Source organism: Sciurus vulgaris (assembly GCF_902686455.1).
Source record: "Sciurus vulgaris genome assembly, chromosome: 1".
NCBI classification, from domain to species: Eukaryota; Metazoa; Chordata; class Mammalia; order Rodentia; family Sciuridae; genus Sciurus; species Sciurus vulgaris.
In genome coordinates, this window is record NC_136461.1 from 28,010,769 (window position 1) to 28,037,636 (window position 26,868).

General features: G+C 48.5%; 1 protein-coding gene across 4 annotated transcripts in view; it reads right to left on the reverse strand.

The window, feature by feature from the left end:
* EPHA10 (EPH receptor A10) overlaps positions 1 to 14,835 on the reverse strand; it is a 36,930-nt gene extending 22,095 nt beyond the window's left edge. Inside the window, exons 1-5 of one of the 4 annotated variants that reach the window (XM_079113425.1) lie at positions 14,665 to 14,834; positions 12,504 to 12,568; positions 10,299 to 10,977; positions 4,002 to 4,157; positions 3,123 to 3,473 (exon numbers count right to left, since the gene is read on the reverse strand). In XM_079113425.1, coding sequence (XP_078969551.1) covers positions 3,123 to 3,473; positions 4,002 to 4,157; positions 10,299 to 10,977; positions 12,504 to 12,568; positions 14,665 to 14,770 — 1,357 coding nt within the window. In that variant the 5' untranslated portion in view covers positions 14,771 to 14,834. Of the gene's footprint in view, positions 1 to 3,122; positions 3,474 to 4,001; positions 4,158 to 4,268; positions 4,977 to 10,298; positions 10,978 to 12,503; positions 12,569 to 14,664 lie in introns of those variants that run through there. The other 3 variants (XM_079113422.1, XM_079113423.1, XM_079113424.1) reach the window with 3 other exon arrangements.
* Positions 14,836 to 26,868: the final 12,033 nt, after the last annotated feature.

Consider the following 26,868-nt stretch of genomic DNA (forward strand, 5'->3'; position numbering starts at 1 on the left):
CTGGAACAATAAAATCAGAGTTCCTCTGTCTGGACTCGCCATGTAGTACTCGTTCTTCCAAATAAAATAAGTTTACTGGAATGACAAAATACTTTCTAAAATAATTTAAACCAGGCATGGTGGCACATGCCTGTAATCCCAGAGATTTGGGAGACTGAGGCGGGAAGATTGCAAGTTCAAGGTCAGCTTCAATAATATACTGAGACCCTCAGCAACTTAGCAAGACCCTGTCTCAGGAAAAAAACAAAACAAAACAAACAAACAAAAAAAAAAAAACGGATGCCTGTAATCCCAGCAGAGCAGCAGCTTGGGAGGTTGAGGTAGGAGGATTGCAAGTTCAAAACCAGCCTCAGCAACTTAGTAAGGCCCTAAGTAACTTAGTGAGACCCTGTCTCAAAATAAAAAGTAAAAATAAAATAAGATTTAAAAAACAGGAGCCTGGGGATGTGGCTCAGTGGGTAAGCACCCCTGGGTTCAATCCTTTACACCAAAAAAAAAAAAAAAAAAAAAGCAGGCAACAGAGGAATGCAGCTTAGTGGAAGAGCACCTAGTTTAATCCCCAGTACCAAAAAATAAAATAAAATAACTTGAGTCAAAACCACGATACTAGAAGAAAACATCTAAAACATATATCACTGGCTGGGGTTAGGGCTCAGTGGTAGAGCACTTGCCTAGCATGTGTGAGGCCCTGGGTGCAATCCTCTGCACCACATAAAAATCAAATAAAGGTACTGTGTTCACCTACAACTAAAACAAAATATGAAAAAAAAAACATACATCATATTCATGATTTTGGATTAGGTAGTAGTTTCTTAGAGATGACACCAAAAACATAACCAACCAATAAAAAAAATAGATAAACTTGACTTCTTCAAACTACAAGCTTTTTGTGATTCAAAGGACACTCTCCATTACATAAAAGAGAACACACGGAGTGGGAGAAAATATTTGCAAATTACATATCTGATAAGGTTTATATGGGTCAAATTATGTCTTCCAAAAAAAGATTTGTTGAAGTCCTGATCCCTGGGCCCTCAGACTATGTGACCTTGCTTGGGAAACTCTACAGAGGTAAAGTTCAAATTAGGTCATTTAGCTGGCCTCTGACCCAACGGTAAGGGGAGATTGGAACACAGAGACAGACATGCACGAAGGCAAGATGCTGTGAAGACACACAGGGAGAAGACAGTCATGTGGCTGGATGATTGCTGGCGAACACTAGGAGACAGAACAAGGAGGCACTCTCCCCTTGAACGGTCAGAGGGAACATGGCCTGCCAACACTTTGATCTTGAACTTCTAGACTCCGGAACAATGAGGCAATGACAGACAATACACTTCTTTTGTCACCCAGTTTTTGGCACCTTGAAGCGTGTGTGTATGTGTGTGTGTACTTCCATGACTTACGTGTATAGACATATGTATGTATATATTTCTCTCTCCATGATCACTCTTATAACTTCATGACTAAAAGAAAATATTCAGCTGGGTGTGGTGGCTCCTAAAAAGGGGGGCTGGAGGGCTGGAGAATGTGACTCAATGTTTAAGCACCCCTGGTTTCAATCCCCAGTACAAAAAAAAAAAAAAAAAAAAAAAAAGGCAGAGGAAATGGATTAAGAGCTAAGAATGATAAAGGAAATGACAAGATTTGAGAATCAGAAAATGGATGCACAACCTAAGGCTTAGAGATAGTCTTAAGAGATACACTGGAGCTATCGGAAGTTCTAGTCAAAGCAATAACTCAAGACAACTTTTCCAGGAATAAAAAAAAAAAAAAAAAAAAAAAAAAAAAAGTTGTGCAGATCAAAATGTTTACTGTAGCCCAGCCAAACTCAATGAGAAGAAATCCATAGCAGTTAAATTTTAATTTTCATCAGTAGGCTAAGGAATTATTCAAATATTGATGTCCTACACATTAATTCACCCAAGTTACTTACAAAAAAAAAATGAAAATAAACATAGCCTCACACACTTTTCTGGGAATGTAATAGCCATAAGACAGGGAAGTAGGGTCACAAACCAATCACATATCCTCAGATTGGAAAAACCAGAAACCATACCACTCATCTTTCCTGCAAAAGACACTTTAGGGATTACTTGAAAGTATGCAATGGCTGAGAGACAAATCAAAAGAAAATGTCAAGAATGAGGAAGGTGGTGGGTGTGGTGGCCTGTAATCCCAGTGGCTCAGGAGGCTGAGGCAGGTGGATTGGAGAGTTCAAAGCCAGACTCAGCCAAAGCGAGGTGCTAAGCAACTCAGTGAGACCCTGTCTCTAAATAAAATACAAAATAGGGCTGGGGACGTGGCTCGGTGGTCGAGTGCCCCTGAGTTCAATCCCTGGTACCCAATAAATAAATAAATACATACATAGGACTGGGTGTGTGGCTCAGTGGTAGAAGCCCCCTGAGTCTGACCCTCAGTAGTAGAGGAAAGTGGAGGAGGGGGCAAAGGGAAGAAAGACAGGCAGACAGGAAGAAAAAAGAAAGGTGGTGTAGTATAAAAGGTCTTCCTTTATTCATCTCAATTCTAGACTCGAAACTGTGCTAACCTGTGGACTCTTCACCCTGACTCTCTGCTTCCACGCCCTTTTCCAGGACCAAGAAAGAGTGACCAATGCAGCAAAGCCCTTGCGGAGACCGCAGGATGGAGGCAGCGGGGCACACCGCCTCTCTTTCTGAGACAGAAAGGAAGAATGACTCTGCTTCCCGCTGAAATTTTTGAAACGGGAAGGCAAACGACTTTCCATCTCTCCCCCGGGAAATCAGAGGCAGGCCAACTGCAGACTTGGGTGGGACCCAGGCTTTCTGCAACGTGGTTAAGAGAAAGGGGGGCGCCAACCGGCTCCCGCAGACTCGCTGAAACGCTCACATCCTCTGGCCCACTGGCAAGGAGTCACCGGCAACCTCATTTCTCCCTCGGGAACCTGGGGACGGCCACCGAGTCCCGGTGGGGCTCCCCGGGCTCAGGGGGTTTTGTGGTCACTTGGACTCTTGGAGGTGCTGGGTGCTTGCACAGCCCGTGGTTTACTTGGGGATGGCTTCGGTGGGACCGACGGGGCCTCGGGGGGCGGAAGGAGCAAGTGTCTCGGGGTCCGGCAGGGGCGGGCGCGCGCGTTGCCTTACCCCCGGGCCCAGTGGAGACGGTGACCTGCGCGTAGGTGGCTCCCGCGGCGGCCGCCGGGCCCGAGACGCCGTTGAGCGCGGCCACGCGCACGGTGTAGCGCGCGCCGGGCCGCAGGTGGAGCAGCGTGGCGGCGCGTTCGCGGAGACCAGCCTGGCGCGGCACAAAGGCCACGCGCGGCCCGCAGGGTTCGCACGCGCCCGCCGGACCCTCCCGGCCACAGCGCAGGCACAGCAGCGAGTAGGTGACGTCCGAGCGGCCGCCAGAGTCCGCCGGTGGCAGCCAGCGCAGCCGCAGCGCCAGCGGAGAGCGGCTCAGGCTGTACTGCAGGTCCCGCGGCGCCGACGGCGGCCCTGGCGGCAGGGACGGCGCTCAGCCTGGAGGCAGGGACCCCAAGAGGGACCAGCCCGGACGCGGCTCCTGCATCCCCAGTGGGGTCAGGAGGGGAGGAGCGAACAGGGGGCTCCGGGGTCAGAAAGGGGAATGGCCTGGAGGAGCGGGGACGGGTGTGGGAGCGGGGGCAGCCAGTGATGGGGAGAGGAGGAGACCGGTGCCGGGCGTGGGGATCCCGGAGAGAGGGCGTGAGGGTTGGAGACCCCTCCAGGCTGGCGGATGGATGATGTGAGGGCGGGACAGGGCACTCCAGGCGGGGACCCGTCGGGAATCCTGACCGCTCCCTGCTCTCCTGGTTCTTCCAATCCCAGGCCCGACTCTATCCCCACCCCAGGCTTCCATCCCTACACTGGGCGCTCCTGGTCGCTAGCTCCACGCCCGCCCTCACGCGCCCAGTGGGGAGCCCCTGTCACATCATCTGGATCGCGCCATGGTTGGCCGCCTCCAGCGCCCCTAACCTTCATGGTGCAGCCAAGAGGGACACTCACGGGTGCAGGAGGCCGAGGGCGGGTCGGTGGGCGAGCGCGCATAGCTGTCTTGGCACACGCAGAACGTGGAAGCGCTTTCCAGGGCCCGGCTGTGTTCCGGGCATGGCGAACAGAGCGGCCGCCTGGGGGACACCTTGTAAAACCCTGGAGGACAGGCTGCGGAGAGGGGCGGGTGAGCAGGGGCCTCCTGCACAACTCCCCGCCCCTTTCCTGCCTGAGCCCTTTAGGGTGGGGTTTATACCCTGATAGGGAAAGTCGGGGGACTCAGGTCCTCCAGCTGAACAACCTAGCATTACCTCTGAGTGAACGCTCAGTGTTCTCAGGGGTCGCTACACATTTTACTTCTTTTACTAATTCATTTGACTCTTACAATTTGTGAGGTGTCGCTTCATCCCCATTTTGAAAAATAGGGAAACTGAGGTTCAGAGAGGTAAAATCGGTTGGCCAATGTCGCACTCCCATTTCTCTCGAGCCCAAACTACATGACTCTGAGGTTCACTGGGAGAAAATGAGTCAAACTTTGCAACCCTGATGTGAAGAGGAGTTCCAAGGGCTGGTCCGCAGTCACACAGGGACAGACACACTCACATTCCCACTTGTGGACACTGACACAGACACATTGTCCAAGCTCATTTTTCCACCATGGTCCTCGGAGTAGTGTGTCAGAAATCCCCAACTCATACCCTGGGCTGTGCGGAGGCAGGGTGGGAGGAAGAAGAAGGCCCTGGAAAGTTTCCTGGCTCATGAGTCAAGCAGGTTTTAGCCTTGACACCTACTCAGTTACTTCTACTTTGCTTCTCTTTCTTCCCTCATCTCACCCAGAGCCCAGCTGCTAAAAGCACAGGCTTTTACTTATGAACTACCAGGGTTGGTAGCTGAGTTGCAGTACCTGTTTGCTGTGTGGCCTTGAGCACATTGGTTGACCTTTGAGGCTTGGGTAGAATACCTACCTCAACAAAGTTGGTGGAGGATTAACTGAAATGAAACATGTAAATGGCTTAGACCAGTATGGACTATTTTACACAATAATCCTGGTAATTACTCCTTCTCCCTCAAGGGCCTGAAGTGGAAACTAATAAACACCCACTTTAAAGAATTTCCCACCAGCTGGGCCAGGGAGGGAAGCAGAGCCTCCTGGCCCCTCCTCTCTCAGAGCATGGTTGGTCTTCCCCTTGTTCCCTGGACCTCCCTTCTAGATTAACTGGTGAGGGGAGACTGGTTGTGCTCCAGCTCCAAGAAGACAGAATACAGCAACAGGAATGCAGGCTAGATCTGGGAAGAACTTTCTGGGAGAGAGGGGTGGGGCCTGAGGATTTCCAGGCTTAGACTTAGAAAAATCCATCTTGCCCAGAGTCCCAGGCAGCACAGTGTTGGGAAGGGTCTCAGCAAACCAGGAGTCTTCAGAAGTCCCTGCCTTGAGAGCAAACCTGGGACCAACTACCCAAATAGGAACTCAGGAGGCCTGGGTTGCGATGTTAGCTAGCACACTCCTCTCTGACCTCAAGCCTATCAGTCAAGTGGGATAACCATTGCAGCCTGCCCACCTGTGTTGTGAAATAAGAGAGGGGGAGGCCCTGGGGGGTAGCCCTTTTGCAGGGTCTCAGGGCCACAGGGGAGGAGAATGGCTGCCACTGGTCCCAGAGGAAGCAGCGGTGATCTCTACTGTGAGAGGCTCTGTTTAGAAGTGTGTGAAGAGCAGACTCAAGGGATTCCTGATGGCTAGCACCTCCCTCCCTTCCTCCAGGCCAGAGCCAACCTGTCAGAGGTCCCCCGGTTCATCTCTGCCTGGCCAGGTCCACCAGCTGCATTCCTGGCAGCAGGCAGACTCTTGGCTCAGGGACCTCACAGTGGGGCACTCATGTCCCTGGAGGCTGCCCTCAGGGATCATCTCCAGCAGTTATGGGGTGCTTCTCACCAAGAGCTGGAATTTGCCTCCTTGTCTGTACAGCCCCCTATCTCGGGCTTCCCTGTGCCCTGCACAGCCCCAGAACATATCTGCATGGGTCCCCCAGCACCAGGGAAGTTCCAGAGATTGAAGACACAGGCCACATGCCCTGATTTTTCTCCCAAAGGGAAACCCCACCTCTTTCATTAATTCCTCTAGTAGCTTGGAGAAAGCAGAGTCAACATCACTAAAGAGAAGAATGGGGGGAAAGAACGCCTTGGCTCTATCCCCTCTTCTAGATTCATCTGCCCTTAGGGGATTATACCTAGCTGTAAAAGACTCTGGAAGGCCTGAGCTTGCTGACTGCCAATCGGATCATGTCCTCTCCTAAACCCTCCAGCAGCTCCCCACTGCCAGTCGCCCTGCCGATGCTGCGTCAACTCACACCCCTTTCCTCCTGGCAGTCTAGTTCTGTACTTCTCCAACACCCGGTCCAAACAGCACCTCCCTGGCTTCCTCCCTAGCTCCCCATTCCCCAGGACAGAGGAATAGTCATTACTAAAAATGGCCTTCCTATGGTCTCAGGGCAGAGTGAGGGAGCTCCACCCAAACGAAAGTGGAACTGGGTTTCTGTGTGTGTGTGTGTGTTTCCAGAGTGTGGATCAAAACCTCTTCCAGCCCCTGATCCATTCATTCAACAAATAATTTTATCATCTACTATGAGCCAGACTCTAAAGACATACAGCAATGAGCAGAATAGACAAGGATCTGAGTGACCACTGGGACAGATGCCTCCATGCGATCCCACAGGGAGAAGAGAGGCCATCAGTTGGTAATTCCCTCAACATCTGGCCATCAAAACCCACACACACCTCCCTCTACACTCCTCTCCCTTCTCCTCCTTCATTCCAGTCCCAATGGAGAGGATGAGCCACCTCCTGTTGAAGGCCAGGCTTCTATTTCCATTCAGGACCGTCCCTTTCACCTCTTCAAAGACTACATTCCATAGGTCATCTCCCCTGCCGGTTTTCACGCTGCTCCTCTGCTGGCTCTTAAGAGGGTGGAGCAGAAAAGGTGGTCCATTCAGGTTCAGGGAATAAAGGTACTGACTGTAGAGGATTTTCAAACAATCATAAAACTGACTAAAAGTTGGCCTCTTTTTATTAGCAGCCTGCATCAGCAATTCCAACCCACATCAGTAATCAAATACTCCTTCCTAGCTGGGTGCAATGGCGCATGCCTCTAATCTGAGCAGCTCCCAAGGCTAAGGCAGGAGGATGGTGAGTTCAAAGCCAGCCTCAGCAACTCAGTGAGACCTGTCTCTAAATAAAATTCAAAAACAGGCTGGGGATGTGGCTCAGTGGTTAAGGGCTCCTGGGTTCAATCCCTGGTACCAAAATAAATAAATAAATAAATAAATAAAATACTCCTTCCTCCTGGGGACAGACATCCCCTCACACATACCTGGTACCCCAATGGCTCTTTCCCTTCAGCATATGATAAAAATCCTTTCTCTGTGTTCAAATGAAAGGTACACACACACACACACATACCCTCTTTCAACCCAAGGTCCTCCTGAAGATGCCACCTCTTCTTCCCCTTCAAATCCAAACTTCTAGATTCCCTACTCCAGCTTCTCAACACCCTTCAATCTCGACTTATTACAACCTGATCTCTCCACTCATCAGCTGAAGCTGCTCTTGCTAAGGCCACCAAGTGAACCTTGTCCAGTCCCCAGTCTCCCTGACTGCTCCCTCCCACTGTGGGCGGTTCCCTCCTGACCCTTCCTCTCCCTGAGCACACGCCAGTGCCCTCTCTAGCTGTCCTCCGGCCCACCTTTCACTGCTCCTTCTCAGTCTCTTTTGTGGACTGTTTTTCCTACTTCCTTACGTTGCTGTTCTGAGTTTTCCTTGCCAGCCCCATTGCGTCTTGCTCCATAATTCTCTCAGTTTGGGGCTGGGGAGATAGCTCAGTTGGTAGAGTGCTTACCTTGTTAGCATAAGGCCCTGGGTTCGATCCCTAGCACCCCCCCCCCCAAAAAAAAAAAAATTCTCTCAGTTTGTACCAACCGCACCCAGAGCTTCAAGTAGAATCTATATTGCTGAGCCACATTCTAGCTACTTCCTCTTGGACACACATGTCCATCCATATTCTAGGTTCTGCACCCAGTGCATGATCCCTCTGTCCATTTGACCTTCAGCAGCATACCCTCCTGGATCACATGGTTACTAAATGCTTTGGGGGCTCTCTCCCAATCACACCCATTCTCATGGCTCAAGGATGTCTGCTACCACCCTGGTTCAGAGTTCTCCTGAACTATTGCATGATTTTCCTTATTTCTACTCCCTAATCCTCCCCTCTCCAATCCTGTCTTTGCTATTGCAGCTTGAATGATCTTTCAAAATATAAATTTGGACACCTTGGATCCCTCCTCACTGGTCTAAACATAAAGCACCAGCTGTTTATCTAATATTCATGGCCCCTTCGGGATTTGCCCCAGCCCTCTCCAGCCTCATTGCTCCTCATGCCCCACATACATGCCCTGGTTCTAGTCGCACAGGCTACCCACATAACATCAACCATGCTATGTTGCTTCTGCTGATTTGCTTTTGAATACCCTAAGCTCATAGTGGTCTCAGCTGCCTAGAATAAAGACCTTTTCATTTTCTCTGGGAAGCTCTCTCCATCCTTAGGAAAAGCATTTTCCTTTCCCCGTGCTTGCTCAGCTCTCTGTTGATATCTATCGCACCCTGTGATAACTACTTGTTAACTCAATGCATTTTCAATGAGCACCTGCCATATGCCATATCCTGCTATGGGTGCTGGGGCTGCTGAGATTAAGACCCAGTGTCTGAGCGCAAGAATTTCCTAGTCTAGCCAGGTGTGGTGGTGTTTGCCTGTAATCCCAGGGGCTCAGGACGCTGAGGCAGGAGGCTCATGAGTTCAAAGCCAGCCTCAGCAACTCAGCAAGGCCCTAAGCAGCTTTATAAGACCTCCCCTCTCAAAAATAAAAGAGAGGGGCTGGGGAGATAGCTCAGTCGGTAGAGTGCTTACCTCGCAAGCACAAGGCCCTGGGTTCGATCCCCAGCACCCAAAAAATAAAAAAATAAAATAAAATAAAATATAAAAAGGTTTGGGATGTGGCTCAGTGGTTAAGTGCCCCTGGATTCTATCCCCAGTACCGGGAAAAAAAAAAAAAAAAAAAAATCCTAGGCTATCAGTGGAAATACACAGAAGTAGATTACTGCAGACCATGGGGTAAGTGCAGAAATAGCGGTCACAGTGAGTACTGGAGAGCACTGAACTGCATCCTAACCCTATCTGGAGAGTTCAGGAAGGGTTCTTGCCTCTGAGTCTCATACAATTTTCCCAGGGAATACATGGTGGTATTCATCTATATACATCTAAGACCTGAATAAATGCAGCCAGCATGTCCTCATCTCATATTGAATGGGTGACTGAACAAAGGAATAAGAACAAATTCAGTTATTTCCTCCTCTGTCTTCCCATTACTCTGCATACGGCTCTCCTGTGGCATATATGACCCTCTTGGTTTTTCATCTTTGCCTCTCTCCATGTGGATGTGCACTTCTCAAGAGCTGGAGCTGTCTGATTCATTTCTGTTGCCCTGGCACCCAGAAAAGGACCTGCTTTAGAAAATGCATTCCTTGATCTTCCTACATTAAATGCACACATTCATAGCCCTGTCTTTAACACCCACCCCCATTTCCAAAGAGGGAGAGGAGAGATCTGTGCCCAATACCCCAAAGACTTGAGAACCTAGCAAAAACCCCATCATGGAGGATCTTCTCCAGAAGACACAATGGGTGTAGTGCAGAGAGTAGTGGGATATGCCAGTCATTCAGGGCAACCCCCACTCTCTCTTGAATTCAAAAGCTCTCTTCCAGCCTCTGACTGGTCAGTGACCCAGGGGAAGGGGGATGACCAGGAACTCACACTAGCAATGCTGGCTGCTATAGATTTCTTTCTTATGCACAGTGGAGGCAGCATAGTGTAGTATACAGAGCTGGACAAACCTGAATTCAAATCCTGGCTCCCCATTTCCTAACTTTGCCAGTGATGTGTTAACTTTGAGACTGTTTCCTACCTGTAAGATAGGGATAATGATGACTGAGTTAGTTGCTGGGCAAATAAATGAGAAGGCCTGAGGGAGGTCTTATCGTAGTGCCTGAAAAGTAGGTCCTTAATGCCTCCTGATATGGAGTCCAATACACCTCTTAGGTACGTCACTCACGGGTCCTGACTGAACACGCTAGAAGTTCCACAAAAGTCAGAACGCCCAGTCCCAGAGCCCATGGCTTCTCCACTCCCTCTCCTGCTTCTTTCATCTAGGGCACACTCTCCACCTGCGCTCCGTCCTCCCACCTCTCACGTCCCAGTCCTCTGGATACCTTCGCAGATGTCACCACGTTCCTGGAATCCCGCACTGCAGCTGCAGCGGCCCACCGGCACCAGCCACTCTCCATCCGCGCCGCAGTGCATGCGCGGAGGGCTGCCGGGCTCCCCTTCCGAGTGTGCCACGCACGTTCCAGCCACTTCCACCAGTGTGGAGAAGGCGCTCTCCGCAGCGGTGGCTGGGAACGCCGCCAGGCCCCGCACTGTGGCGCGGCACTGCTTGTAGTAGACGCGGACAGAGACCAGCGCCACGCATGCGCCCACGTCCTGGAAGGCCAGGTGGAAACCCCGCCGACTAAGCGGGCCGATCTCACGCACCTCTGTGTTCAGCTTCATCTTGCGTTCGCCCAGGTCGCCCTGCGTGAAGCTCTCGTCCGCAGCGATCGTGTCAATCTTGCGGGGTCGGCTACCTCCTAGACGGGGACGCCCGCGGCCCAGATCAGCCTCGGTTTCCAGGTAGTAGACATTGAAGGTCTCCTTGCAAGTGCCTGCGGCGCCAGGGATACTGCTGCAGTCGCGCAGTGTGAACTGCAGCTCCACGAAGATGCGCTGCCCTCGACCTCGGCTGATCCATCCAGTCTGCAACCAGTTGTCCTGGTTGGGCTCCAGCACATTGCACACTTGATATGTGCGAATGGGACGGTCATGTTCGTCCACGCCGCTGATTTCCTCCCACTGGGGCAAGAGTAAAGAAGTGGACAGCTCAGAGTCAAGGTGCTCCCAGGAAGTCAAACACTAGCACTGACTCGGCTGAAAGCTCCCTTTTGCATCGTTTTGCCTTTTCCTGTCCCCCCTCCCACTAGCACACACACCCCTAAAATTGTAAAATGCAAGCCATGCAACCTGTAATCAATCACAGCACCTCAGGAGGAGAGCAAGTTCAAGGTCAGTCTCGGCAAATTAGTGAGACCCTGTCCCAAACTTTAAAATAAAAAGGACAAGAGATGTAGCTCAGTGATGGGGGTTCAATCCCAAATTTGGCGTGGGGGTTGAAATCTGGGCCTACAAATCCCAGTGATTTGGGAAACTGAGGCAGGAGGATGGCAATATCAAGTCCAGCATGTGCACCTTAGTGTGACCCATCCTCAAAAAATGAAAAGGGCTAGGGACAAAATGTCCCTGGATTAAATCCCCAGTACCACAATAAGTGAACGCATAAATAAAACCTGGTTTCTCTGTGTACCTGTACCTGTGTACCTACTTCCCTTCCCTGTTAATTGGCACCACAGCATTGCAGAAGGCAAACTTCCCTTTCAGACAAAGAGGTTGAAGCCCAAAGTGGTTCCAAAAAATCCCAAAAGGGCTCAAAGGAGCTTGTGAACAACAAGAAAAGGGAAGGGTGAGGCCTAGCATGCACTGTCAGGGAGAACTCTGGGACTTCAGGACCCATAGAGTTCAAGAGTTTATCGTTTTCACCCAATGGTGGTAAAAAGCAGCCCAAAGTGGAAGCGGGGTGGTGGGCGGTGGGTAGGAGAAGGAAGAAAAAGAATACATAAATAAATAAAGAACATTGACTGGAGCTGTAACTCAGTGATAGAGTGCTTGCCTAGCATGTGCAAGGCCCTGTGTTCAATTCCCTGCAACAAAAGAAACAAAGAAATAATGGAGCACTTCACGAATTTGCATGTCATCCTTGAGCAGGGGCTGGGCTAATATTTGCATTGTTCCAGTTTTAGTGTATTTGCAGTTGACGTGAACAACAATCCTTGTTGTTATGGGTGAGGAAACTGAAGTTCCTGAGGGAGAGCAACCTGACTAGGTATGCACATTGAATTAGTGGTGGAGCTAAGAATGTTACCTTGAGTGTCTTGACTCTACACCCAGTGCCCTTCCCACTACACCAAGCTCTATGGCCTCCCACAGTACCCCCACCCCAAGTTCCTAAGCCCCCTTTCAGGACTCCAAGTCTTGCTTTCTGTCAATTAGCAATAGGCTTTGGAGGATCTATTGCTACGTACAAGCCCACTCCAGCATTAACTTCCTCCAGTTGTCATATTTCTGTTCCTAGACACAGCCAGTTCTTTCTTTTTTACTTATTTATCTAACTAACTGAAGACAACATTTTCTAATAGGCCTCTTTGGTTTGACACCAGGGCAGCTGAAGATCACACACTCTGAGGTGTGTTTTGATCTGAAGTGACCATGGAGAGCTAAAGGGATGGAAGGATCCCTGGGACAGGGAAGGACAGTTTTACACCTACCCCATTACTCGGCAGTGAAGTCCAGCCCAGTTCAGCCTGGGAGGCTTTGGAATCCAGGAGAATGACTAAGGAGAGGGGAAGAAGAAGAAGAGAGATGTCAAAAAGCCAGAGGTCAGTTTAGAAAGAGGGTGGGATCCTTTGCTGCATTCACTGTAAATTTGCTAACTGAGGGATAGAGAACGTGGCAAAGGATACAAACAAATGTTTCCCACTTCATACTTCCCCAGAAAGGGAGTAGTGAGTACCTCACGTCCATGGACAGGTAGCCACAGTGATTAGAGAAGGAGTCTGTATGAGTTTCCTGGGGCTGCTGAAATAAATTGCCACAAATTTAGTGGCTTTAAACAACAGAATTTTATTTCTTGTACTATTCTGGAAGTCATATTCCTGATCTCAGTCCCACTAGTCTGAAGTCAGGTGTCAGTAGGACTGATTTCTTTGGAGACTCTGAGAGGAGAATCCATTTCTTGCCTTCTTCACTTCTAGTGGTCACCCATATTCCTTGGCTTATGATCCCCTCCTTCACCTTTAGAGTGTATCACTTCAATCTCGGCTCCTGTCATCACATCACCTTCTCTCCTGGCTGACTCCTCTTGCATCCCTCATAGAAGGGCCATTGTGATTATATTGGATCCATCCAAATAATCCAGGATAATCTCTCCATCACAAAATCCTTAATTGTATCTGCACAGTCCCTTTTTGCCACTTAAGGTAAGATTCACAGGTTCTGAGGATTAGGACACAGACATTTTTGGAGAGGGGTTGTCATTATTCAGCCTTCCATAGAGTTCTTGGCAAATACTCTAGAGTTGACTCTCAAATTGGGGAAGGGGAGCCAGTGACCCTCCCCAGTTTTCGCAGGTTCCCTAAATTATACTTACATGTCAATTAGAGGGAGAAAATGAGAATATCAGGGGATTCGTGTTTATACCCCCAAATTCATTCAGATTCAGGGGCTCTTCTAAGGTCGTATCAGCAGGCAGAGGGGAGACTTAGCCTTTTCATTTGACTCCCAGGATCTTCAGAAAAAATGGAGTGGAGAAACCTTACTAACCACAGGAGAAATAAAAATCTCTCATTTCCTCAGCCAGCTCCTTTCCCAGGGCTGTCAGCTATACTGTGTTGCAAAGAACGTCAGGGTGTTTCATATATGATCCATGACTCCTCCTGCACCAGAGAAGCTTGGAGTCACTTTATTCCGCAGGAGGTGTCAGATCAGCAGTCTGCATTCCTCTCAGTATTGGTCACAGAGAAGCACTGGTTTGGACAGCAGAGTCACCAACCCAGAGACTAGAAGCCAGGCTATCCCCAAATCTCAGAAGATTACTCATCTGGAGCTTAAGGAAAGGGGTGGACCGCCAAGGTGAGAGCGTTTAAGAGCAGTTGGCTCCAGAGGCGTCAGCGACAGTGGGCAGGACCGCCAACAGCGTGCTGATTTCACACAACTGACAGCACATAGAAATTGCATACTGGAAGGCATCTGCTATCCGGCGCCAGGACCAACCCTGCAGTCAACGCCTGATTCCAGCTCTTCAAGATTCTGCACCTGCATATGACGCCTCTGGATCCAACTGAGCACACAGCTCCCCCAAATGCAGAATCAGAAGCAAGAAGCGAGCTCTGATATCGCCGATCGCCCCAAATCCGGCAACGCAAACCGAGAGGGTAACACTATGCTCTTAATTCAGCACTGCGGACAGTTCCACGGTCAGCACTTCGCTGCCCTGAGACCAGCATGGAACCTCCTGTTGTCCATACAGTGGTTTCCTAGCCTCCACTTCATCCCCTCTCCTTATGCTCGGATCTCACCTCCGCACATCCTCGTCTCCTCTGATCCCTTCATCTCCCCGCCCCCACACCTCCCACCTCCAATCACTCAGCCTGTCCGTCTCACTGGCCCCTTAACCGTCGCCTCTGGCTCCCTGTTCCTGGTCTCTTTCTTCCCCAGCTTCTTAGGTCTCCAGCCCCCAAACTCCTCAACGCCCCTCTCTTCCCCATTGCTTAGCAGCCTCTCGCTCTCTCTCTTCGCCACCCTCTGACCGCTTGCTTCAGACACCAGTAGAGACTCTTGTCTCTCCAACGACTCCTTTCCCTGGCATCCCAGCACCCCAGCACCCTGTCTTTTGGCATTTCAGACTGGTGCAGCCACCAGTCTCCTTACCTTCCTCGGCGGTCCCGGGCCGCCCGGGTCCCAGAAGCAGCGCGAGACAGAGTGGTATCAGGCAGACTAACAGGCGCCGCGGGTGTGGACCAGCGCCAGTCTCCATGGTCCGCAGACAGAGCTGTCAGTGCGGCGGCGGCTCAAGCCGCGCCAACCCAGCACCGCTGAGCAGTGCCCCCAGACCCCAGCACCGGCTGGAGGCGGGTCTCGCCGGTCACCATCATCCATGGGGACCAATCACTAGGCATCGCCGCGGGAGGTCCACCAATCCCTGCCAACAGAGGGTGGGGAGGTGGAGTTTTATAGGCCAGGGGCGGAACACCCAACTGGAGGGAGAAAGGACAGGGTCCCCCAGATCGCCAAACCGTGGGGGTGGGGCAACGCCGAGCGCTAGCTGGGCTTCTGGGGAGCGAGAGAAGCTGGCGTCAGTGGCCCAGGGCGCTAAACCTTAGCCCCTCAACACTGAAAACTAGGCAATGTGGGCGTGGCTTAAGGAGGGGCGGCCCGCGGGGAAGCAGTGACACTTGCAGTCTCTTAACTAGCCTGGAAGCTCCCTTGCTCCCAAGACTGGCAGCGGGTTTCGAAGCCTGACCCCAAGCTCTGGGGAGCTCTTCGATCTCCAAACCTCTTTCTGCGTCTGCGGTTCTTGGGGTTTCATGGCTCGGTCCCTCCCCTTTTTCTCCCCGCCCTCATCAGATACACACAGAGGCAGGAGGGAGGGGCCGAGCGCGACCCCAGGAGCTGCCAGAGAAAAGAGAGCCAAATGGGAAACAAGTCCCACCCTACCAGCAGCGTTTCTGAGGTCGGGAAACCATGTGGACACCAGGATGGGGGCCGTGGTAGATTTTGGATGAATGATTGGCTCAGATTCTTGCTCCAGCTGTCAAGATACAAGTAGCACATTCCGCCACCAATTCTGTCCTCAGGCTGGGGTTCCCTGTGAGCACCCCACTCCGCCCACCCCAGGTGACTGGTGAGGAGCACAGTGGCCGGGAATCCGAGGCAGCTACGAGAGAGGCGGAGCAATTTTCTCAGAGTTCAGCCGGTGCAGAAGAAGCCGCAAGAAAACGTGGAACACGACCTCTATTTAGTGAAGGTCATTTATGTGCAAGCTAAGGGTTTAACCATTTGATGGTGGGAAGGGTTGCGGCCTTCTAGGATGAGGGAGGCGGCAGCTCTTGAGCTTCACCATCTGAGCTGAACTTGAGGGGAGAAAGCTCCACCTGCCTCGTTGCTTCTTCAAGCTCTTTACTTGGGGGACCCACCCCCTCTCTCCCTTTGGACGGTGTGTTAGCCCGAGCCGCCTCAAGAGTGAGGGTGGGTCCTGCATCCACTTGGCCTGTGTGGTCTGAGTGTCTCTGCATTTTGCATAAATGTACTCCTCATCCCTCCCTCCAGCAATTATTGGGCGCCATGCTCTGTGCTGAGTATACCTGGGTGAATCCCAGTCTCTGCCACAGTCCATACCTCTTTGAGCATCCAGTGTAATGAGAGTTCCCGACATCACAGATCACCGGTCACTTGGAAGCTGCTTTCGTGTGCCATCTGTGTGTGTGTGTGACATGCGCGCGTACGTGTGTGTGGTGTGTGTGCACACACGCTTGCTCACTCACATACTCACCGTAGAGTAGCAATAAGAGTAGGTGAGGAATTGGTTTCCTTTTTTCTGCTAGAAAGAAAGGTCTTCAAAAAAAAAAAAAAGAAAGAAAGAAAGAAAGAAAAAGAAAAAGAAAAAAAGAAAGGTCTTCTCAAGGGGCTGGGGCTCCGACGCCGCGGGAGACTGGAGCCCGCCCAGGAAGCAGAAGGAGGTGTGGCCTTGGTCGGTTCCTGGAGGCAGGCGGGGTCTCTGAAATAAGATCTACCTGAGGAAGAGTTCGTACCTCCCCACCTCCTTCCTATCTCCATTCTCCTCACGCTCCATTGTGCCCTCCCCCTCCCCCAGCGCTGGGAGATGGTATTTTTAGAAGCTGCTTAGAGACCCAGGACTCCTTTCATTTCAGAATGAGTTCTCACTCCGTCACCCGTCGCTCCCCCCTTCAAAACCCACCCCCTTAGCAGTCTCTAAAGTGCCAGTCACGGTTTCTTACCCCAGCTCCAGGGACTTCAGCCCAAAGGTTTTGACCCTAGGTAAAAATAAATAAATAAATAAATAAATAAATAAATAAATAAATAAATAAATAAAATCACAATGCAGACTTCCTCAGAGCCTCGCGAAGCTTTCAGATGCTGCGTAAATGGGAAATTAAATGGGGAAAGCTGCCTAGCATGCCCCAATAACACCCTGGCTGTTGGAAGTCAGGTTGTAGGCACGTGGGGGAAATTGCCAGACTGAACCCCTAGAACTAGGGGAAAACAAGAGGAAGAAAAGGGTGAGATCGTTCTTCTCTTTTTCTTCTCAACATTCATTCATTCATTCATTTATACTGAGAACTGAACCCAAAGGGGCTTTATCACTGAGCTACATCCCTAACCCTTTTAATTTTTTTCATTTTGAGACAGAATCTCACTAAGTTGCATAGGGCCTTGCTAAATTGCTGAAACTGGCCTCAAACTTGCAATCTTCCTGCCTTGCTCTCCCGAGTGACTGGGATTTTATAGGGGTACAGCTACCATGCCTGGATGGACATTTATAATTATAAGGCCAGAATGGAGAAGACCCAGTTTATACAGATCTATGCAAATGAGCCAGATCTTAGTAAGTGCTACTCTAAGGTGGACCCATTCTGCCAGGAGACTGCAGAGTAGACAGCTCAGTGAAGAAATTCTGAAGGGCCTTAGAAGGAAACCAAGTCACCATTTATGACAACCTTTAAGTGCTGGGGCCAGTCAACCAACCAATGGCCCAGGTTAGGTTTCTCCCTGGCATACCAACTGGAAAGGGCTCGGGCTCTGAGGTGAGCAGAGAGGGAACCTTGGGCAGTAGAGCTGAAGACTCAGATGCAGCCCACCTTCGGTCTGATTTCTGTCAGTGGTGCTGACCCACCAGGGTCTGGACCATCCATCCTCAGTTGGACCTGGAACTTGTCTGCTGCTGCACTATGATCCTCAGTCCAGGGAGACCTACTCCTTCAGCCTATTGCCATGATCCTGCCATCTGTGTGTAGAGGAGCCAAGCAGCCTTCCCTGCCTGGGATAAGAATGGAGGAGCCTGGAAAACATATGGAAGCAGCCTGTTTTCTCTGGCGAAAGTATGCTTCTCTCCAGTTCACTATGCAATCTAGCTCACCACCCAAAATAATTCAAAGTAGTCTTCTGGGGGCAGATTTAACTTAATCACAACTTCCATCTTCGAGCTACTAAAAGTTACAAATCCAAGTACTGAAATCTTGATTTCTTCATTTTTTTCACAAATTCAGAGTACACTGAGTCACGCTAAGCAGAGAAGGTCATCTCCTCCACGGGGAGGACTAGGATTGCTCCAGAAAAATCAAGGCCAAGTCCAGCTCTGAGGAAAAAGGACAAGGAGGTACAAAGAGAAGTTGGGAGCTTTGTCATCACAGGGACATCTGCAATTTCCTATCATGGTCATCCAACCTTCATCCATCTCATGTTCCTTTTTCCAGTCTGAGAAAGGCATAAGCATACTTCAGGTAGATTCTTCACTGGGACAATCGACTCACAAGCAAAAGCAAGATGGAAGTAATAAGCGATTTTAACTGAATTTTTCTGAGATAAAATAAACTAAAAGGGGTTAATTTAGCTACTAAAATTAAGCAGAGAAAAACCTTTAAAGGTATGAGATACAACCACCAAGCCTTTCAGAGCCTCCACTTCCTCCTCTGCAAAACAGGAATAAAACCCTTTCAGAGCTATTGTGAACTCACAGTATAATTTTAATATACAGCCCAGCTCCGTACTGGTTAACTCTGGTATATACTATTATTCAACTCTGTGGTTAATTAAAGTGAAAGATGGAAGAAGAAGAAAAAAAGGAAAGAAGGGACAAAAGAAGTTAAGTGGTGAGGTAGGAAGAGAGAAAGAATTTGGGAGAGAGTCTTAAAGGAAAAGAGAGAGTAAGGGATAAAAAAGGAGGCAACTGGTGGAGATGAAAGTGACTGGAAAGCACAAGAATCTGGAAGAAATGCACTTGATGAGAAAAGGGTGTCATCAGGCAGGGTGGCCGTCCGGCCGGATGTCAAGCGGTATCAGAGGTGACGTTGACCATGTTGACGTGGTCCAGGCTCATCCATTTGACTGACAGCACTAAGAGAGAATCTGTATCTTGGAGGACCGGGTCGGTCTTACTAACTCAGTTCCTATCCTACTATCCGAGCTAAAGAACCAGAGTACTAATTTATGATGAGAACTAGGACTGGGACCCAGGACGCTGGCATTGCCATGTCCATCACTTCCTTTCCCTGCAGGGAAGTGTGCATCTGACTCAGAGCCTTGTGCCTCTGAACTCCCAGTGAGAACACACCTTCCACTTGTACCTGAGTAACGATACTAGGGCTCAGGGCTGGAAAGAAGACATTCCATATGCTTCCCTACTCTTTGTTTTTAAAATCCTAGATCTGTTTCTGAACATCCCATTTTCAGATTGAAGGAGTCCTTTTAAAGTTAATTATCAAAGTAATATAAACTAATAAGTTTGGAGGGGGTACTGGGGATTGAACTCAGGGGCACTCAGCCACTGAACCACATCCCCAGTCCTATTTTGTATTTTATTTAGAGACAGGGTCTTATTGAATTGCTTAGGGCCTCGCCATTGCTGAGACTGGCTTCAAATTTGAGATCCTCCTGCTTCAGCCTCCCAAGCTGCTGGGATTACAGGCATGTACCACCACACAACCTAATAAAAATTTATAAGTAAAAATTGAAAGTCCATTCATTACACCCCAGATAATCCATCCCCAAATTTGAATCATGTTAACAGATTGATATGTACCATTATTACACACACATTTTTAGAGAAAATGAATATATTTGTTAGAGGGATGCATAGCTGATTATCTACCTGATATTACTTCCCCCTCTCATATTTTATATTGCTAACAGAGCCTTAACTTTATTTGTTCATCCATTTATAATGTTCATCCATTATAGTCCTTGCTCAGGAAATATAACCTTCTCCCCAAGATCAGGGATAAAAGATGATGATTATTTTGAATCTGGGGGTGCTCAACCACTGAGTCTCATCCTCAGCCCTTTCTATCTTTTATTTTGAACAGGGTCTCATAAGTTGCCTAGGGCCTCTGTAAGTTGCTGAGGCTGACTTTGAACTTGCCATCCTCCTGCCTCAGCCTCCTGAGCTGCTGGGATTACAGGCCTGTGCCACTAGGCCCAGCCAAAAGATTATTATTGGCTAATGATTTTCATCCCATTCCACAGGCATAGGATACATTTCTGGCCTTCTGACTTGAGGATTCTCAAAAAGGTTTCCCCTCTTAATAAAAAGAGCAACAGGAAGGAATGTGTCTGTTGGGATGTGGTGTCTGCATTACACACCAGGAGCAGACACCTGGTCTTGACACCAGGAAGAGTGATATCTTCAACCCTGTCCATTACGATTTTTTTTCAGTTGTATGTAACAGGAAGCCCATTTAAAATTGGCTCAAACAGCAATGAGATTTTCTTGCTTTATATAACGAGATGGGGGCAGATCTGTGTAGAACAGTAAGATTTTACATTGGGATGGTAGTAGACTGATAGATAGCTCATCACCTAACCTGGATATTCTAAAAAGGAATGCCACCCCAGAAACAGAAAGAGAGAGAGAGAGAAAGAGAGAAAGGAAGAGCCAAGCAGGTTGGTGCATACCTATCCCAAAGATTCGGGTCTGAGGCAGGAGGATCAGAAGTTTGAGGCCAGCCTGGGCAACTTAGCAAGATCCTGTCTCAAAATAAAAAATAGAAAGGGATGGGATGTAGTATTATAGTACCCCTGGTTTCAATCCCCAGTATCCCCCCACTACCCCACAAAAAAAGAAGAAAGAAAGTTGGATATGGTGGCACACACCTGCAATCCCAGCAACTCAGAAGGCTGGGGCAGAAGGATCACAAGTTCAAGGCTGGCCTGGACAACTTAATGAGACTGTGTCTCAAAATAAAATAAAAAGGGCTGGGTGGCACTCCCAGTAGAGTACACCTGGGTTCAATCTCCAATACCAAAAAAAAAAAAAAAAAAAAAAAAAAAAGACTGACAACCACTCTTCCACATAAATGATAAAATTCCAAAGATAATGGAGTGGCACCTTTAAAGCGCTAAAGAAAAATAAAATATAATCTAAAAATTCTATACCTAGTGAAAATATCCTTCAAAAACAAAGACAAGGTCAAAAGGTCGAGTGCCCCTGAGTTCAATTCCTGGTACCAAAAAAAAAAAAAAAAAAAAAAAAGGAAAAAAATAAAATTAAATAAATAAAAACAAAGGCAAGAAATATCTTTTCAGATCATCAACACTAAGAAAATTCCTCCACAAAAGAAATATTGAAAGGTATTTCCCCAGTACGGAAAAGAAAAAAGAATTTTTTTTTTTTTTTTTTTGGTACCAGGGATTGAACTCAGGGGCACTCAACCCCTGAGCCACATCCCCAGCCCTATCCCTATTTTGTATTTTATTTAGAGACAGGATCTCACTGAGTTGCTTAGTACCTCGCTGTTGCTGAGGCTGGCTTTGAACTGTGATTCCCTTGCCTCAGCCTCCTGAGCTACTGGGTTGATAGGTGTGCACCACCGCACCCAGCTAGGAAAAGAAATATTAAAGGGAAACTTTCAATGAAAATAAACCCAAAAGGAAGCAGGAACATACAACATTGGAAAGAATAAAAACATGGTAAAAATAAATGAACAATGGCTATATAAAGCAGTAACATTAAGTGGAATTTTAAGTACATGAAGAATTAAAACACATCACAGTGCAGCAGAGCGTGGGGCAGGGTCCCAGGAAACTGCAGCAAAGCTGATGCCAGCGCACAGACCGCAGGCCTATTTAGTCAGAGTTGGTGGGAAAGGAGGGGCTAGCAGATTACCGTAAATTTAGCAGCTTCCATTGGTCATTAGCCCAGGTATAGCTTAGATGGGTCCTTTGTGCAGGGTCCAACCAGGCTGTAAACAGTGTTGGCTAGGTTTATTCCTCCCCTCCCTGGCCTCTCCTCCCCTTCTCTTCTTTCCTTTTGGCAGTGCTGTGATTGAACCTTGCATATGTAGGCAAGTGCTCTGCCACTGAGCTACACCCCAGCCCTGCTAGGCTGCATTTTTATCTGGAGGCCCACCTGGGAACAAGTCTCTTCCGAATCATTCAGACTGTTGGCAGAATTCAGCCAGGCATGGTGGTGCACACCTGTAATCCCAGAGACTCTGGAGGCTGAGGCAGGAGGATCTCAAGTACAAAGCCAGCCTCAGCAATTTAGCAAGGCCTTAACAACTCAGCGAGACCTTGTCTCCAAATAAAATATAAGAAAGGGTTGGAGGGGCTGGGGAGATAGCTTAGTCAGTAGAGTGCTTGCCTTGTAAGCAGAAGGCCCTGGGTTCGATCCCCAGCACCAAAAAAAAAAAAAAAAAAAAAAGGGTTGGAGATGTGGCTCAGTGGTTAGATGCCCCTGGGTTCAATCACTGATTCCTATATAGGAACAACTATAAAAAAAGATTATTGGCAGAATTTGTCTGGGGATCCATTCCTGGGGGCCTGGCTCTTGTGCTGGCTCTCAACTGCAGGCTCCTAGACCTGCCTGCCCACAGCTCCTTGCCCAGTTTCCTAGCATGGCTGCTTACACCATCCAGCCCACAAGAGTTTCTTACCTACGCTCTCTTGGAAGGACCTTTTCATGATTAAGTCAGAATAATCTCTCTCTCTCTCTCAATTAACTTGGACTCAGCTGATTTGGAACCTTAATTACATCTGCAGAATCCCTCACTGTGGCCATGTTTTACTGGCTCTGCCACACTCAAGCGAGGAGATGTGGAAGGTCATGAACACCAAGGAATGGGGATGATGGGGACCACCCTAGGGTCTGCCTACCACAGAAATATTCAGATCAATACAAGCAAATGAGGGCGGAGTTACTGTGTAGAGGAAGCAGCTCCCAGGGATGAGCTGGGCAGCCTGGTAGGAAGTGGAGCTGGGCCTCCAGATGTAGATAGAGAGCTGCTGCTCTCTCTTCTGCATTCTCACTTGAACTTATTCACATTTGGAGCTGGGGCGGGGAGTGAACTGAGGGTCTTGTGCATGCTAAGCAATCCTCTCCTTTTTAAAAGAGCTTTTTAAGGCCAGGCGCAGTGACGTGCATCTATGATTCCAGTGACTTGGGAGGCTAAGGTGGGAGGACTGAAAGTTCGAGGCCAGCTTGGGCAACTTAACAGACGATCCTGTCTCAAAATAAAAAGTAAAAAGGACTGGAGATGTAGCTCAGCGATAGAGTGCCCTAGGTTTTATTTCCAGTACAAAAAAAAAAAAGTTATTTCCTTCTTCCCTCCACATCCAAGATTCTAAAAGAATCAAGATGCCAGTACACTCCTGTAATCCCAGCAACCTGACTTGGGAGGCTAAAGCAGGAGGATCATAAGTTCAAAGCTAGCCTCAGCAATTTAGTGAGGCCCTAAGCAACTTAGTGAGATCCTCTCTCAAAATAAAAGATGGGGCTGGGGATATAGCTTTGTTGGTAGGGTGTTTGCCTCGCAAGCATAAGACCCTGGGTTCCACTCAGTTTTTAAGCGCCTGGGGGTTCAATCCCTGGTAAAAAAAAAAAAAAAAAAAAAAAAAAAAAAAAATCTAAAAGATTCACTATTCGATTTGTTTCAATTCACTCTCATTTTTCACCCAACTAATATTGTGCATAATAATAAAGTATTAAAAGTCAAATAGTACTGCAAGACTTGTAATAAAAATATAAATTTCCAGGTTAGGGCTATAGCTCAGTGGCAGAGCACTTGCCTAGCATGTGTGAGGCAATGGGTTCAATTTTCAGCACCATATAAAAATAAACAAATAAAAATATAAATTTCCTGTCTTTTCCCCCCAGTCCTGAGTTTCGTTTCCCAAAGTCAATTACTTCTGACACTCCGGGTTGTGTCTCCTCTGTGTCCTCACACTGGCTGAACATGGTTCTGAACCCAGCACAGAACCACCCCTTCCTAAGCAGGGTCTCCCGCTGCCTCTGTTCTCTACTCCTCAGGACATGGTCAACTGGGTGACTGAGCAGCATACCCGAAACAGCTCAGGAACAGCTGTGTGCCGAGTCAGCACAAACTCCTGCCCTGCTAAGAGCACGGCAGGTGTGGGCTCCAGTCTTTGCCAAGCCACTTCCCACCTCTCCCAGCCCCTTTCTTTCCCTGTAAAATGGTGGCATATGTCTATAACCCCAGCTTCTTAGGAGGTTGAAGCAGAGGTATTGGAAATTCAAGACTAGACAGGACAGCTTGGGAGACTCTGTCTCAAAATAAAATATAAAGGGCTAGATGGGGCGGGGGGGTGGGAGCTGGGTAGATAGCTCAGTCAGTAGAGTGCTTGCCTTGTAAGCACAAGGCCCTGGGTTCGATCCCCAGCACTCCCCCCGCCCAAAAAAAAAAAAAAGAATAGGACTAGACAGAGCACTTGCGTAGCCTGTGTGGGGCCCTGGGTTCAATCCCCCCAGTACTTAAAAAAAAAAAAAAAAGCCATGACACAGGATTGCTCTGAGGACGTGGCAGGGATGCAGGGGGATCCAGTATTGTAAGACATGGCTTCTGCCCCAGCCATCAGACAGGAGACCCTGGCTGGAGGAGTTCTTGAGGGATAAGGGAAATTTGAACAGGAAGCAAAAGAAAGGGTGTTATAGAAAACAACAGAAGTGCAGACTAAGGCAGGATGCTCGGGGCGGGCGTGCTTGAGAACAGTAACGAGAGGCTGATGTAACCTGAAGGTCAGGTTCGTTTTAGAGGTGGGAACTCCGGTGGGGTTGGCAGCGGTGGCAAAGCCCTGCCAAGGTGCACCAGGGTGCTGCTGTGGGGCGGGGTGAAAAGCACCCGCAGCACATGAGGAGCATTTGTTTTTGAGCAGCAGGCAAAATGGATTCAGGGGAGGGAAGACCCAGGTGTGATCAAGCTTTGCCTGATGCTCCAGACTTGGTGCTGAGAGTTTTCAGAGAAGTGACTTAAACAGAGCCTCAGTAAGAAAGAGTAAAATGCAATAAAAAAAAAAAAAAGAAAAAAAGAAAGAGTAAAATGGAGCTGGGGTGGTGGTGCCCACCTGTAATCCCAGGGACTTGGGAGACAGACAGGAGGATCAAAAGTTCAAGGCCAGCCTTAGCAATTTAGCAAGGCTCTGAACAACTTAGCAGATCCTGTCTCAAAATAAAACAGTTTTGGAACTTAGTGGTGGAGCACCTCTGGGTTCAATCTCCAGTACAAAAAAGAAAAGGAAGACAGTTTGAGGCCAGCCTTGGCAGCTCAGAGCCTTTCTCCAAATAAAAATAAATAGGGTTGGAAATGTAGCCTAGTGGTAAGAGTGCTCTGAGCGCAATCCCCATTACCCCCACTCCACACAAAAAAGTAAAAGGTCCTAGTCTATGATTTCTAGCATTATAGAACTGATATGGTGACAGTGAAATACAGGAAAAGAACTGGGCTGGGGCTGTAGCTCAAGGTACAGTGCTTGTCTAGCATGTGCAAGGGCCTGGTTTGATTCCTAGTATGAGAAAAAAAATTAAAATGTTTTGCAAGTAGTATCAATGTGACTTGGTCACCATTTGGATACTGGAGGGGAAAAAGTCATCAATAGTGCGTCAATAGTGTCTGAAGTTTGCAGATGGATGTCTGGGGGATTGAGGTGCTTGTGATAAGGAGGTGGGTGGTGGGATTGACAGTAAAACATGCAAGTGAAAATTCTACTCTGCAGAAAGAACATGCCAGAACAGTGCTGTCTCCAGGATATTGAACCTCTGCCTGACACTGTCTTCCTCCAAACCGTCCGCCTGTTTTCAATCCTCTCTCCCTTCAGGCCACTCTCTCAATGATATCTCCCCTGATCAATAATAAAAGTCCCCGAACTCCCCCCACCCCGCCCGGTTTACTTTTCTCTATAGCATTTAACACCTGGCCACTGTGTGTAATTTATTTATTCACTAATTGATAGAAAGCCTAATGTGACGACCACGGAGGAAACAGCACTCAGGGAGATCTTAAAGTTGTGTTAGAGAGCTTAAGAAACACAACTAATAGGGATACAGAAAATAAATCAAAGGCGGGAAAGGGAATTATTTAACACCAGGAGAAACTAGAAAAGCGCTGCTAGAAAGGCAGTGTCATCATAGATCCCTATTTGATTCAATAGAGAAAAATACGATAATAATATATCCACTGAATAATAATTCGCCCACAGAGGAGCAATGAAAGGACTGGTCACACATCAGGGCACCTGTCAATCTCATTTTTTCTGAGAGTTTACCCACTTACCCACTTGTATCTGAGCAGATTGCTCTTTTTTTCTTTTTTTTTGTGGGAGTGCTGGGGACTGAGGTGCAGGGGTGTCTTACCACTGAGCCACATCCCAAGCCCTTTTTATTTTCTTTTTTGGGTGCTGGGGATTGAACCCAGGGCCTTGTTCTTGCAAGACAAGCACTCTACCAACTGAGCTATCTCCCCAGCCCTTTTTTCTTGTTTTGAGAGAGGGCTTTGCTGAGTCGCCAAGGCTGGCAATCCTCCTGTCTGAGCCTTCGGAGTTGCTGGGATTAGAGGGATGCGTCCCTGGGCCCAGCAAGGAGGTCAATTTTTGTGCTGCTTTTAAGTTGTCAAAGTTGTAGCTGCTTGTTATGACAGCAGAGAAAACGAACAGCCAGGGTGGACAGTTCTGTGCCAGTTTAGGCTTGTGTCACACTAGCCCGCCGGCCGCAGACACACAGGGCGCCTGCTGTTTTTCATTGGCTTTGTTTTTGCCGGGGAGGAAACACAGGCATGTTTGCTGGGAAGCACTCCACCACTGAGCTGCGCCCCCAGCCCCCCGGTTTTTTTTTTTCCTTTAACTTTTGAGACAGCGTCTGACTGAATTGCACAGGCTGGCCTTGAACTTGCCATCCTCCCAATTACCATGTGTTTATGTATCAGTTTAAAAATAAATTTAAAGCCAGGCTTCTCTCCAGAGGAGGTCTCCCATGAGACCCTGTCTCTAAGTAAAACACAAAATAGGGCTGGGGATGTGGCTCAGTGGTTGAGTGACCCTGAGTTCAATTCCAGTACCCAAAACAAATAAACAAACAAATAAATAAATTTAATTTTAAAGAGTCCTGTTGGA